This window comes from Podarcis raffonei, chromosome 8 (genome assembly GCF_027172205.1).
Source record: "Podarcis raffonei isolate rPodRaf1 chromosome 8, rPodRaf1.pri, whole genome shotgun sequence".
NCBI lineage: Eukaryota > Metazoa > Chordata > Lepidosauria > Squamata > Lacertidae > Podarcis > Podarcis raffonei.
Genome location: NC_070609.1, coordinates 48,729,683 through 48,744,660, shown reverse-complemented (window position 1 = coordinate 48,744,660; position 14,978 = coordinate 48,729,683). Strand labels below are relative to the sequence as shown.

General features: G+C 48.6%; 1 protein-coding gene across 1 annotated transcript in view; it reads left to right on the top strand.

The window, feature by feature from the left end:
* SNTB2 (syntrophin beta 2) overlaps window positions 1-9,593 on the top strand; it is a 32,329-nt gene extending 22,736 nt beyond the window's left edge. Inside the window, exons 3-7 of the mRNA XM_053399890.1 lie at window positions 176-386; window positions 2,567-2,709; window positions 3,549-3,745; window positions 6,236-6,420; window positions 6,842-9,593. Coding sequence (XP_053255865.1) covers window positions 176-386; window positions 2,567-2,709; window positions 3,549-3,745; window positions 6,236-6,420; window positions 6,842-6,934 — 829 coding nt within the window. The 3' untranslated portion in view covers window positions 6,935-9,593. The remainder of the gene's footprint in view (window positions 1-175; window positions 387-2,566; window positions 2,710-3,548; window positions 3,746-6,235; window positions 6,421-6,841) is intronic.
* Window positions 9,594-14,978: the final 5,385 nt, after the last annotated feature.

Genomic DNA, 14,978 nt, shown 5'->3' with positions numbered 1-14,978 from the left:
CCCGAAACCCTGGAAGACCATTGCTACTATACCAGCATAAGCGGTACTGAGATAGATGGACCAGTGGTGGCATTTGGTAGAAGTCAGATTCCTGCTGGCGCTTGGCAGTCCAGACCATTTCTTCTGGCAGCCTCCCCACTAAGTTCATCCGGCCCTTCCTTCCTTCCCTGCGCAGGTTGATAGAGTTGCACTCGCCTGACAGCCGGAACACCCTGATCCTCCGCTGCAAGGACACGGCCACAGCACACTCCTGGTTCATGGCCATCCACACCAACATCATGGCTCTCCTCCCGCAAGTCCTGGCCGAGCTCAACGCCATGCTGGCTGCCAGCAACACGCCGGGGAGCAGCAAGGAGGTCAAGCACATCGCGTGGTTGGCGGAACAGGTGGGCCAGGAGACTGGAAGCTCTGTGCGGCTCTGTGCAGTGGAGGTTCAAAAGCTCTTTGGGATTGCGGTGGGGCGTTATTGACGGCCTGAACATAAGAAGAGCATGCTGAATCAGGCCAGTGACCCATCTAGTTCAGCATCATGGTCTCACGGTGGCCAACCTATCTTGCTTCCCTCCCACCTTTTAGGAGAGATGTCAGCTGGTGACCGGAGAGGGGACATGTAATATCTGGTACCTCCTCCTGCCCATGGTGCTTGTGAGGGGAGAACAGTCTTCTCCTCTCTGCCCAGCCCAACACAGAAGTCCTTGGCTGAGCTTCCTCCTGCAGTGATCTTGACAAATGCATCGGGTGGAGGGTGGGGTGCGCGGAAGAGTTGGTGGGAAAACCCTTGTTCTGTATTCAGGCTGTTGGATGTATCAATTCAAGGCTGAAAGGAGTCTGGGAGCTGCTGTGCTCTGTGCACTTTGTCTCAGTATTGTTACATTTGCACACCTTGCTCTAGTTTGTTTCTGCTGCCTTGTTTCCCCGCTTAGGCTTGTTAACCCCTGGGGGAGGAGAGCTGGTGGGGGGGACCCGTCTGTCTCTGCCCTTTGCAGAGTAGGTGGACCCAGCGCTGCCCTGGCCCCTCAGACCCTCTGGGACAGCCGTTGCTGACTTGGTGGCTCTCAGGAGCCTCAGCCTGCATGTCAATTTTGGGCTCCACCTCCCATCAGCCCCTGGGTCATATGGCCCTGCTGGCCTGGGGCTGATGGGAGTTGTCACCCCAACTATCTGGAAGGCACCAGGCTGGGGAAAGCTGTTTTAAGGTGTCACTAGACTCTAGGTGTTTTGCTGCAACTAGTTAGCATGGCTTCCCCTTTGGGTCTTCCTCTTGGTTTTGAGCCGCCCCAGCCCTAGTTTTTGTGCTCGCATCCACCACCTTCAGTCAACAAAGTAAGCAGTTGCTTGGATAATCTGATGCCACAACAACACACTCTTCTTTTACTGCAGATGGAGCTTTAAATGTGTTTTGCACGTGCAGAATTGTGTCCTTCAAGTTATTGTTGTGCAGGGCGGAGGGTGGTTTGTGGTAGCTTTCATCCTTCCCATTATTTCCACTGCTGCTTGAACCCTGCAGAAGGAATCTGCTGTCAGCATCTTGGGATCTAGCCTTTCTATAGGGCTGGATTCCCGCACCTAGGTAGAGGCAGCAACAGCCCCAGCTTCCTGTCCAACCAGGCATGGCTCCCTGCCAAGGGCAACATGCAGGGCCCAGCCTTGCTTTGCAATGAAGTGAGACCTGTTGCTTGTTTCCTGGGATACGTCTGACCTGTGCCATGGAAGGTGCAGGAGAGCCTGGCAGGCAGTGGGAGAGAAATAGGAGCCTAGACTGGAGGAGGGGGTAGGCTGGTACTTGGGTGCTGCAGGGTGAAATCCTGGCTCTGTGGCTGCCTTGCATTCTGCTAGCAGCAACTGGCAGTTCCTAGCACAGCAGCTCCAGTTCTTGGTCTTCTGTCCCATAGCACAAGAAATAGCTTGGGGTGGTGGTGGTATGGAACACATGCAAACACCAAGGGTACCCTCCACTTCCTGTGCCTTCTGTTTGCCAGCTTTTAAGTGCCTGAAAGATTGGGGCAGGGAGGAAATGTGAGTAAAAGGAGCCCCGCCCCATCAGCGTTGCATGCCGAATGCCCCAGGTTCCATCCCTGATGGCATTTCCAGATAGGACCGAGAGAGACTCCCTGCCTGAAACTCAGAGGAGCCACTGCTGCCAGGCAGTACTGAGCTAGATGGACCCAAGGGTCTGACTCTGCAGAAGGCAGCTCCCTGTGTTGCAAGATACGTTTGACACAGGATTGCAATTCATTTCCTTATTATGAAGTAAAAGGGGGAAAAAGGGAGCAGAGCTTTGATTAAAAGGCTCCTGTGTGCTCAAAGCCTGAGAGCCGTGTGGGAGAGTGACTTTCAGGATCCAGATCCGGCCTTGGGATGGGAACAAAATATTCCTGTCTCTACAGCTCCTCATAGGCTTGCAAGGCCGTCACCTCCCTCCTGCACTCCTGCACTCCCTCCTGGCAGGTCCCTTCAGAAGGGTGTGTTCTCCACCCCTTATGTTCTTCCCCCAAATCCTTGCTTGCTTTGCTCATGGAGATGGACTGCCAACAACCCGCCCCCTTTCCCTCTTGTCTTCCCATAGGCCCGGCTGGATGGAGGCCGGCAGCAGTGGCGGCCTGCTCTCTTGGCCGTGACGGAGAAGGACTTGCTGCTCTATGACTGCATGCCATGGACAAGAGATGCCTGGGCCTCCCCGTGTCACAACTACCCGCTTGTTGCCACCAGGTAAGGGAGCAAACAGGTGACTCAGTAAGAGGAAGACTGTGGAGTCTGCCAATCTGTGAATAGAGATGTCCTTGAGACCGGATGCCAGGGGAAGAGCAGATTAAGACCACCTTGCAAACAAATCAACAAACTGACTGATGTATAAAGTCCAAGGGTGGTAGTCAACAAAGTGTGACCCATTGAAATTAATGGATCATGTTGATACCACCCTGAGTGTGAGCCCAAGCTGTGTGTGTGTACCAAGGGTTATTGGGGGTGGGGGGTGGGAGAGATCTGAGGAGAGAGTTGGCTTGCCCCTACCATGCTTGGCCTTTTGCCATCGGGGGTGGGCTGGCTGAGACAAAAACTTGGCAGCTCTGTGATCTTGCTGGAGAGTTAGGGGTGGGTGGGCTGACAACTTGCAAGAGGCTCTCCCTGTCTGGGCAGGCTCCTGCCACATTGCCTGCCCTGGCAGCTGCTGCCGCCAAGCTAGTTGTATTCCCGCCACCCGTTGGAAGCCTCCCCTGCAAGCCCCCAAGAGGTGTGGCTGCTGGCAGAGGTTTCTGGCAGCATGCAGCAGCTGGATTCAATTAGGGTCCCTCCCAAACCATCCCTCCAGCCAAAACTGGTTGGAGAGAGATTCTCAGGCCTCAGACCCTGCAGCTTCAGATCCGGCCCTTTCCCACCCCCCACATCCAGGAACTGTAGGGGGTTCTCTCCTGTGCCAGGTTTGCAGCCACTTGTTGAGTCTGTCAGGTGGATTTCTGGATGGCTTTCCAGGGGTTTTTTTTTGGGGGGGGGGAGTTTCACAGGTGTGGTTTCTGCTTGCTCTTTTGACCAACCCCCCCGTCCTCCTGCAGGCTAGTGCATTCTGGCTCAGGCCGCAGATCACCCTGCATGGGATCGGACCTCAGCTTTGCCACGCGGACGGGCTGCCGCCAGGGCATTGCCATGCACATCTTCCGCGTGGAGACTCATCGGGACCTCTCCTCCTGGACCAGAATCCTGGTGCAAGGCTGCCATGCTGCTGCAGAGCTGGTCAAGGAGGTGTCTTTAGGTAAGTGGCCAGCGGCCCTGCCTCTCTGAAGCCTGGTTTGGGATTCTTGCCTGAGCTGCTGGGCAGGGTGGAGGCTTGGCCCATTCGCTGCCTTGAGCAGCTGGGGAACCCAGGCCTTGCAGTGTTTGTCTTCCAAGCTCAACAGGAGAAGAGAATGATTCTTTTGCTCTTGAAGGGTGCATTTTCCTAGGCAAAACTTAAATGCTCAAGCCAGGCTGAAATGTGATCATTTGGGTGTTGGTGCCAGTAAGAGCTACCCAAAGGCACATTTAATCTAAGGTTCTGTTCTCACAGTACCCAGCCAGGATGCCTAAAAGGAAGCTGGACCTGAGTGCAATAGCAGTGCTCTCCCAACTCATGATTCCAGCAAATGGTACGCAGAGGCGTCCTGCAGCTGGTGGGAGAACAGAGCCATTGTGGTTAGGGAGAGGAGAGTACAGCTGTTTGCGTTGATGAAGGCTGATGGTTGCACTGGTTGCTTGGTAGAAGTCTGGATGATCTCAGAATATTTGGGGTGTGCAAGGTGTGTATGTAATCCTCTGCTGTCAGGTAAGCTAGTCTGAGCCTTTGAAAACGCCTTGGCTCAACCCCACTTATGCAAGATGAAGACGCCTGTAACTCTATCTGCTGGGAGGGAGCCGAGCACCTGGGAGAGAGGAGCTTTTGTTCCTGATGCTTTCAGAACAGAGGAAAGAGGAGTCATATAGCTCAGGCTTGCATAAGCATTGTCCCAGAACACTTTGAAAAGCCAGGCTTTGGCGCTGCAAGCTGTTGAAGGAGGAAGATCCCAGGGAACTCTTTGGGCTCTTGGTTTCTCCGGTTTTGTTTAGAAGGCTCTCAGAGCTGATTCCCAGGTCTCAAGCTCCCTCTAGAGTTTGTAAGAGAACAGCACCCATTCTGCACAGGAATACTTCATTGCTAACACTCTCCTGACTGTGGTATGAGGAGCCTTCCATGAGCCAGGTTGATGTGAATCGCAGTCCAAAACTTTTGGAGGGCACCCGGTTGGTGATAGCTGGCCGACATTATCTGATTTTGTGTCAGTGAGTCAAGTGGAACTTCAGAGGTAACTGCTTTTAGGAGCACATGGCTGACCTAGCTGCAGTATTTGCTGCCAGACACAACATGCGTAGTTCAGGCATTTGTTGGCTTGCAGCAAGTGGTCTGTGACCCTCATCACTTGTGAAATGCCACTTAGCAGTTTTGACATGCATCATTTCTGGCCTTCATTTTTGCGAAGTATGTAACAGATGGGAACATCTGTGGACTTCCAGATGTTGGCCTTCTGATTCCCAGCAGCCAGCCTGGTCAAGGATGAAGAGAGTTGCTGTAGTCCAGCAACAATTGAAGAGGCCTCAGATCCCCACCCCTGGGTTAGTAAGAAGGTCCACACTATATTTGGGGTGGTTTAGTATGCATGTAATTTATTTGTTTGTTTATTAGCATTTATCAACAGCTTAATATTTAAAACAAACAAACAGCATCATTAAAACAAAAATGCACCCTAAAACCAATAGAACAACCTTGTAAGAGCAAGAAACAAAAATTCAAGGGATCTATCATGAATGGGAATTGGTGAGCTTGATGGCAAAATAATTTTATTATTTACCGTATTTTTCGCCCCATAGGACGCACTGCCCCATAGGACGCACCTAGTTATTTTGGGGGGGGAAATAAAGAAAAAATATTATTTCCCCCCCAGGCACGGGGCTGGCACGGGGGAAGCCTGAGCTTCCCCCGACCCCAGCCCCCAGAACAGCCTGCTATCCGCAAGCCTAGGGAGCCGCGCCGGTCTCCCCAGGCTTGCAGAGAGCTGCGCGAAGCCCGGGCACGCTCTTCAGCGCGCCCCAGGCTTCGGAATGCAGGCAGCTCTCCGGGAAGCCCGGGAGTGCAGGCAGCTCTGCGCAACCCTCGGGAGCCTGGCGCAGCTTCGCGCCGGGCTCCGGAGGGTTGCGTGGAGCTGCGGGAAGCCCTGGAGCCCAGGCAGCTCAGCACAACCCTCGGGAGCCCGGCGCGAAGGTGCGTCGGTCTCCCGAGGGTTGCGCAGAGCTTCCTGAAGCCTGGAGAGCGAGAGGGGTCGGTGCGCACCGACTCCTCTCGCTCGCCAGGCTTCAGCGAAAGCCTTTATTCGCCCCATAGGACGCACACACATTTCCCCTTCATTTTTGGAGGGAGAAAAGTGCGTCTTATAGGGCGAAAAATACGGTATTCAATTTGGTTTATTAGTCCCTTGACATATTAAGAAGTCTCCAAGTGACTTACCAAACCTAAAAGCATATAGAATGGGATAAAATCAGAACCTGGGTGACCCAGACCAAGACAAGCAAGCTGTCTTCTGCCACCGTCTAGCTGAACATCATTGCTGGCTCTGATGGAAGAACATAAGGGGGAAACTCTGCTCCGCTCTGTGTGTGTGTTGGGGAGGCAACTTGACCTGGAAGGACGTGTGCCAGCCTGTGTCCAATGACAATTTGCGTTTTCATGTTCTAGGGTGTGTCCTGAATGCCCAGGAGGTCCGCCTCATCATCCACTATGAAAACGGCTTCATTATTTCCAAGGAAGAGGCAGGCTCTGCCAGTGTCCTTTTCCGATACCCTTTCGAGAGGCTAAGAATGTCTGCGGATGATGGCATCAGGAACCTCTACTTGGATTTTGGGGGGCCGGAAGGGGAACTGGTGAGTAGAGGGCCTGGGCCACAGCTGGTGTAAGGGCAGAGGATTTAAATGGGCTGGATCTATGTACTTCAAGGTTCCTTTGAAAAAATAAAATTAATTTTTATAAGTACAAAATAGGAAAAAACCTATTAAAACGTGTTTTATATGCTCTTGTATATGCAGCAATTTTAAGTAATTTTTTAATCATATAATAAATTGCTGGGGGTGGCTTCATGGGAAATGATTAATAGATGAAAGAGTAATATTTCATTAATATTAATTAATAATTAATACTAATTACTATTTTCTATTAAGTTTTCTATTAATATTAATAGTAATTAATATTAATAGAAAAATAATAAAAACTTGCAATTAAAAACCATGTGTTCACCTTATCTCATGTGCAAAGTAGTGACCTCATTGTGTGCTTCTTCTCCCCCAGACTCTGGAGCTGCACTCCTGCCCCAAACCCATTGTGTTTGTGTTGCACACGTTCTTGTCGGCCAAAGTGACTCGCCTGGGGCTGCTCGTGTAGGAGGAGCCAAGGGGCCTTGGTGACATGGCAGTGTCAGCGAACCACAGCAGTAGCAGCACCCAGTCCTGCCTCTGCGATGTTCTCCAGCATCAGTGCCTTGACCAAGACTTGTGATTGGCAGCTGCATTATAGACACAAGGCCATTGGATGAGCTTCGGCTGGATGCTGCAGCTCTTGCATGAACTGCCTTCCTAGGAGAGAAGCAGCTGAAGGATGGAAAGGCGGCCAAAGGAGTGAGATGGGGGGAGGGAGGCGGCCAGGGAGGCTGCATGTCAATCCCCTTGCCGGCCTCGAGTTCGGCATTGCTCTGAAAACCCCACTGTTGTCTTGGCACCTTGCCATTCAGGATCATGCCCCGTACGAAAGGCAGGTGAGATGAGAGGCGGTTCTGCCAGGCCAATAGAGCAGCTCCTGACCTGGGGCATTACAAAGCCATTTCTCCCATATCCCTTATGCCACTTGTGCCTTTTGGTGGAGAAAGGAAAGAGGAGAGCAGTCATGGCAGCAGTGGCAAGCTGGACCCTGGGCCGTTTGCCTGGTTGGGCCAGAAATGCTGTCTTGTCGGGCAACCCCGCCTTGTAGCTTGGGGGGAGCTTGCATCCTCTGCATGGGTCTCAAGAGCCGGGCTGGAAATGCGAGCTCCCCTGGTCCTTTTGTTCTGGCAGTTGGGATGCTGCAGGGCTCGGCTCAGATTGAAGAACTGAAGCATATGCACTTCAGAGCCACAAGACTCTGAAGGCCTGGAGCAGTAATGGAGGCTGGCTTTACTTTGTTCTAGGTTCCCTGCTCAGGCCAAACAGCGACATTTTTGAGCTAAGCTGAGAGGACTGTGTTCCTCTGGGCAGGTGGGGCGGGGTTTGGGTGCTGTGAAATCTGGAATGCCTTCGCCCCCCAGGGCTGTGGTGCAGATCAAGACGGTGGTAATGGGAAACAGCTAACCTCAACAGGAGGAGGAGCAGCAGCAGTTTATAAACCAAAGCTGAGCAAAGAAGTCTGTGGTGAGGGTGATGCTCCCCCCTTTCCCCCTTACGAAACAAGTGTCCCTTTCTCCTCATTCCTTACTACACCTTACTACTACTTCTCGGGGAGGAAGGAATTCATGACAGTGTGAAACAGAACATAATAGCCTTATGAAAGGAAGCACTATTCGGCCCCATTTGTAGTTTTTGCAAAACTCTACCATGTGATGGTCACACACGCCCTGATCTTTGCTGCCATAAAGGCCAGGGACTTTATTTTTCAATCGATGGAACTGCGGAACATGCAGCTATTCCCAGCAAACCCAGCTGGGCGCCCCTCATACCACAAGCCCATTGCAGCGGTGGGGAGAAGCATTGGGGTCAAGCATAGAGGTTGGTGAAGAAGAGGGCACAGTAGAGCCGCATGCATCCTTAACAGAGGGGGGCTTAGCCTCAAGGATTGCAGTGATTGCCTAGGAGATCAGAATGGTGGTCCATTTGCCCTGTTTGATAACATAGAAACCTTTTACCAAAGCCCTAGACCAGCGGTTCCCAATTCTCATAACTAAAACTGCCATAGAGATATCAAAATTTCCAAAAGTAGGGGTCCGTGGCTTGGTTTTTGAAAAACAAGGAGACTGCAGTACTTAGCTAATTGGGAACCACTCCCCTAGGTGGTGGAGCGGGACAGGGAAGAGAGAGGGAAAACCATTTTCCCTGTTCATAATACAGACCCCTGAGAATGCTTGAGCCTGAGGCTTTAGGAGACACGAAAAAGAGAGATAGGGAGTGTGTGTGTGTGTTCCTGTGCTCCAAAAAAGCTCATTTAGCCATGGGGCAATGCCTAAAAGACGCAAGTCATGCTTGGCTTAGCAGCTGGCCACGGACCAAATTTTGCAAGAAGGGGGCCAGGTGCTTCTGTGAGTTGAGGTTCCTCTGAGGAGGTAGCATCCTCAGGTTTGGGAGGGACTGACTGGGAGGAGTATCTGATAAAAGGTTGTGTGTGTGGTGGCTCTTGTATAAAGAGTGCTTATTCCCAGCAAGGTGGCTTCTGCCTGCAAAAGTCCCAACCGAATATGTAGAGTTGCAGACTTGGTGTTTTGGCAGAATTCTGAAGGATGTGCTGTGGTAGAAAGGAAAGGGAAGTGTGGTCTAGTGTTGCGGGAGGTGGGCCTTAGAGACATTGGAAAGGGGCTACAGATGAGGACTTCAGTCCCTCCCTAAATCCTCTTAGGCCTGTGCACTTTTATTCTGATGATGTCTCAAGGCTAGTCACAGCTTCACAGAGCTTTATAATTAAGCAGAAATCTGTTCTTTTGTCATTTATGGTCCCACAGAACAGTAGAAAAGAGCGTATTTGTTTAGAGCCGTGGTTCCCAATTGGTGGTAACCCACCCAGGGAGTCCGTGGCACCATTCACATAATGTAAGCTGCTGTAGAGCTAACAAAAAATTCACAATTAGAGGGGCCACGGCTTGGCTTTTGAAAAACAGGGAGTCCACAGTACTTGGCTAACTGGGAACCACTGGTTTAGAGTGTGCATGTGTGCTGGAATTTAGTTGCAAGCAGGGTTTGGGTCACTTTCAAGGCTCCTCTCTTGTGTCATTATGGGCAGCAAATCAGTCGGAGTGCAGTTATTGCCTGTGCTTGTGAAAAATTAAAAGTATGTATCCCGACAGGTGACGCAGGTGGCGCTGTGGGTTAATCCACAGAGCTAGGGCTTGCTGATCAGAAGGTCGCGGTTCGAATCCCTGCGACGGGGTGAGCTCCCCTTGCTTGGTCCCTGCTCCTGCCAACCTAGCAGGTTGTAAGCACCTCAAAGTGCAAATAGATAAATAGGTACCGCTCCGGCGGGAAGGTAAACGGCATTTCCGTGCGCTGCTCTGGTTCTCCAGAAGCGGCTTAGTCGTGCTGGCCACATGACCCGGAAGCTGTACGCTGGCTCCCTCGGCCAATAAAGCGAGATGAGCGCCGCAACCCCAGAGTCGGCCACGACTGGACCTAATGGTCAGGGGTCCCTTTACCTTTACCCCGACATTAGCAAGGGCTGTCTGACAGTTGTTCCAGTTGGCTGGAGCGGGGAAGTAGATTTCACGGAGCTCACCTTTGGTGCCAGCCTAAGGGCAATGCAACAATGTGGGGAGATGACAACCGTAGTTCTTGCATAGGTGTGAGAATAGCAGTTGGGTTGTGGTAGAACAGACACCGAAGCATTCATTTCTGTATGTTTGAAATTCACTCAAACAAGCATATTAGGCTTCTCTCCTTATTTAATAGTTTAGGTGCTCAATTTTAAGAGGAATTGTTTCCAGCTTACATAGAAACAATTGAATTCAATGAAAACCAGCTTTTTATTTGTCCCAGACAAGTTACCTCCATTGGAGAGTGTGTCTCACCACCTCACAAATACTGACTTCACTTCCATTCATGGCATTATCACAAGACAATTTCCTGCACATTCACATATGCATTAGGCAACCAAAGCTGTACTTGGGGTTAGTGGCACACTCTGAGCAGAAATGGCTTCTTAATCTCTTGTACTCTGACCTTTGGAATGCACTTGGGTATCCCAGTTTTCATTCAGTGTGATTCTGGTGGTTGCCAACACTTGTGTTTTGCACCAAAAGCTGCACCATGACTGTTGCGGGATGCAGGACAGCACCAGATGCTGCTATGTGTGTCTGGGGTTTCCAAACACACACAGTCATAAACAGAAGATACTCTGGCTGGCCTTAACAGAACTTTTTAAAATGGTGCTTTGGTATCACAGTGAAAGGTGACCTTACAAAAAACACACCAAGATGGGCTTTTAAAAACAAAATTATTAAAAGCCTAAGTAGTCCTGCAGTTCCCACTCTGAACACTTCCTTTTTAATAGCACTTTCCCTCAAAGTTGTATAGCACTCTGGTTTTTTTTATACCAGGTATAGTTCCCATAGCTGGGGTGGGGGCCATGTTAACCACTTCTGTGATCTGGACATTGAGCAGTGGCGATAAAACGACAGGTGTTTGGTCTGTACAACCTTTGCATTCATTGCCTGGACCTCATTTGCTCCTGACCCTTCAGCATTGGGGCATGAAGCACACGATCAAATTCCCTGTGGAGTTGCACTTTGCCATCCCAGTGACTAGATTATGTTTGTGTAAAAGGATGGTGGTTCCTGATTCTTGCAAAAGTATTTTTTTTTTTATGGCAATTTTATTCCCCCATCAGCAACCCCCCCCCCCATTCTCTGGTTTCCTTTGTTCTGCAGCTGGGGTTTTCCTGTTTTGGGGTTTCCCCTTCTGCTATAGACATCAGTCAGGAGTTTACAGTTTGGGCAAATGCAACTTTAAGGCCCCAAGTGCCAAAGATGAGACTTCTTGAAAGATCTCTTCAAGAAATCTGCACAGAAACCACTACAAATAAATGTTTGTGTTTATCCTGCGTAAGGTCTGTTTGTGCTTGTGTTTGTGTGCACACTGTTTGATAGAATCTAACCTTGGGTATTGAGGCACAGCCAGTAACACTGCCACAATGAATCCAAAATGTACAACTGATGTTATTTTTGTATTCTTTGTAAATGGTATTTATACAAGAACAAATTCTTTTTTTCTGAGTTTTTAATTTCAAATGTTGGGAGTCTCCAGGTTACCAAATCCATATAAAACAAGTGGTGGTGTGGGCAGTTTATGCTCTTCACAAGCAAAGGAATGTGCTCTCTCTAGAGAATACATGGACACCCTCCAGCCCTTGAGTTACATGCTAACTGTATAGTATTGTACATTACAATGGAAATGTGACTTAAGGGCGACTGTAACCTTTATGTTGTGTATAATAAAGGTGTTTATGCTTTTAGTTTTAATTCATTGGCTTGTGTCTTTGTGGGAAAACACAGACTTCAAAAATATATGTTAGTGAGTTGGATTCCAGAGTAACTTAAAAGGAAATGACCTAATGGTTAAGGTCACAGACACAGATAAGGTGGCAAGTTTTGAAAAGGGGAGGGGGCATCCTCCTTCCTTCCCGCCTGCTTTAACTCCCCAGAATCTCCTCTTTCAATACATCCTTCTAGGGCAATGCAAGTTTTAAGAACATCAGAAAAGCCCTGCTGGCTAAGACCAAAAGCCCTATCTAGCCCAGCATCTGTACTCACAGTGGCCAACCACATGCCTTAGTGGGAAGCCTGCAAGCAAGACTTGAATGCAACAGTGCTCTCCCTGCTTGGGATTCCCAGTAAATGGCATGCTGCCTCCCGACAGTGGAGGTGGAATGCAGCCATCATAACGTAGCAGCCTTTGATACCCTTTTCTATGAATTTGTTTAATCCCTTTTAAAGCCATCCAAGTTGGGGGTCACACTATCTTGTGAGATCAGATTCCATACCTGAACTGTGGGTTTTTTGAATAAGTTATTTTTGTCAGTCCTGAATCTTATCACATTTGGCTTTATTGAATTGACACCATTGGATTCTACAAGAGAAAACAACACGCACTCCACTTGATTTCCGTTTTCCCCCTAAACCAAAAAACCCAAATGCATTGTGACCTTTCCTCTTAGGGGAAATATATTCTGATAATCCTGGACCAGATACCTCTGACACCAGAAACTTCATTGGAGTATTCAGCTAACTGGAACATATTCTTTTATTTTTAAATTAAAATTAAATTTGTGTACCCATACTTCATCCATAGATCTCAGGGCGGTTCACAATGTAAATGCAAGATAAAAACACAAAATACATAATAAAAACAGGAACAAAAAACCACAAACCAATAAACCTCCCTCCCCAATTTTAGAGACTGATAAGATGTTAATCAGCCAAAAGCCTGGTCGAACAGGAACATTTTCACCCGGTGCCTAAAGGTATATATTGAAGGCACCAGCCAAACCTTCTAGGGGAGAGCATTCCACAAATGGGGAGACACTGCAGAAAACGCCTGTACATGTCCATCCAGACCTCTCGTCGAGGAGACACACAAAGAAGGGCCTCGGGAGATGTCAGCATCTGGGTAGGTTCATATGGGAAGAGGCGGTCCTTGAGCTATTACGGTCCTGAGACATTTAAGGCTTTATAGGGCAAAACCAGCACTTTGAATTAGGCTAGGAAGCTAATTGGCAGCCAGTGCAGTCGAACTAGGATCAGTGTAATATGCTCAAACCACTTGCCCTAGTGAGCAACCTCGCTGCCAAGTTCTGCACCAGTTGAAGTTTCTGAACCATCTTCAGAGGCAGCCCTACATATAACACATTGCAGTAATCTAACCTAAAGGTTACCAGAACATAGACAACAGTAGTTAAGCTATCCCTGTCCAGATAGGGAAATAGCTGGGCCACCAGCTGAAACTGATGGAAAGCACTCCATGCCACTGAGGCCACCTGAGCTTCACCTGACAGCAAAAGATCTGTAAGTACCCTCAAGCTACATACCTGCTCCTTCAGAGGAATCCCATTCCAAACCAAGTTCCTGTGTTTTGTCTCAACATTTGAAACTTGCCAGTTTATTTTTAACTTGAGATATGTGAACATGGTTATGCTGATACTTTGTGTTTGGGGCACAAATAGTTTATTTTGGGGGTGGATGCCTCATTGGGTTTACTGTACTTCGAAAAAGCGGAAGAATTAACAGACCTTTATTTCCTTTAGTGCCAAACTGAGGGAAACTGTGGCTTTGTGGTCTGGTTGCATTCAGGGCTTGAGCTACCAGGTGGAAACACCATGAAACTTCCGAATTACAAGTGCACAGATTTAGTTGGTGTTTGAAAACAAGGAGCCTAATATGACACAAGTCAGCACCTTATTATAAGATGGCAGGGAATGCACTGGACTGTTGCTTTGCCTCAGTAATGGACTGGATGAGAACCAACAAACTAAAGCTCAATTCCACATAACACTGAGGCACTTTTAGTGGATAGTCCCCTAGATTGGATGGCTGGGAGGTTGCCTGCTCTTGATGGGGTTACACTTTATAGTAACTTGACAGTGGTTGTGAAATGACAACTTGCGCTACTGATGTTGTTCAAGTATTTCAGCAGGAGAAAAGTGGCTCTCAAATTAACATCCATCTACTGCTAAGCATTTGCCTGTAGGGAAAAGCAAATGAGATTTGCAAAGCTCAATGACCAACCAGATGCCTTTAGGGGAAGCCCACAAACAACACATGGGCACATAAGCACTTTCTGCACATGCAGTTCCCAGCAACTGGTGTTTAGAAATGTACTGCATAAAAATAATCCTCAAAGTAATACAACACATAAAAATAAATATATAAAACCCAAATACAGAAATTTAATATATTCATGATGGAATGGTCTCTAGTCCACAAAAACTTCTGTATACACACACACACACCCCTTCACAACTTTTATGAAGTCAAGAAATGTTCCAAATTTAAAAGTCTTTACAGTGCTACAAACTTGATTGATTTTGCTGCTATTTAATTGTGTACTTTGTGTGCGTGCAATTGAGAGTAAGCTCCACCTCAGTCACAGATATCCTCTGATGGGGCTCTTCTTCAGGTGGTTCTCCACGCAGCCCCTGATACTGGCCTTCACTAGGGCCAAGCCTTTAATATGGCAGGTCTTGCCCTGTGGAACTCCCTGCTAGTTGAGGTTTGGCAGGAACCATCCCTGCCTTCTTTCAGACATCTCAGAAAATTGCATTGTTTAGGCAGGACTTTAAAGTATGAATTTATTTTTTCAATCCACCTACTGTTGTTTTTAGTTATGTTTCTTTGAATGTTTCTTGCTGGTTTTACTCTTATGATAGGTTATTATGAAAGTGTGGATTATAAATTATAAGTAAATACAAGAAAAGCCTGCTGGATCAGGCCTATGGCTCACCATTCCAGCATCTTCTCACAGTAGCCACCCAGATCTCTCCTCCTGTGGACCAGTTCTCCCCTCCTGTGGTTTCCAGCAACTGGTATTCAGAAGCATTGCTGTGGCTAGTAGCCATCAATAAACTTCTCCATCCATTTGTCTATTCCTATTTTAAAGCCATCCAAGTTGGCTCCCATCACTGGCTCCTTTGAGAGTGAGTTCTGTAACTATGCTGCATGAAAAAGTACTTGGGAGTCAATAGAATTGGAAAGGGACCACAAGAG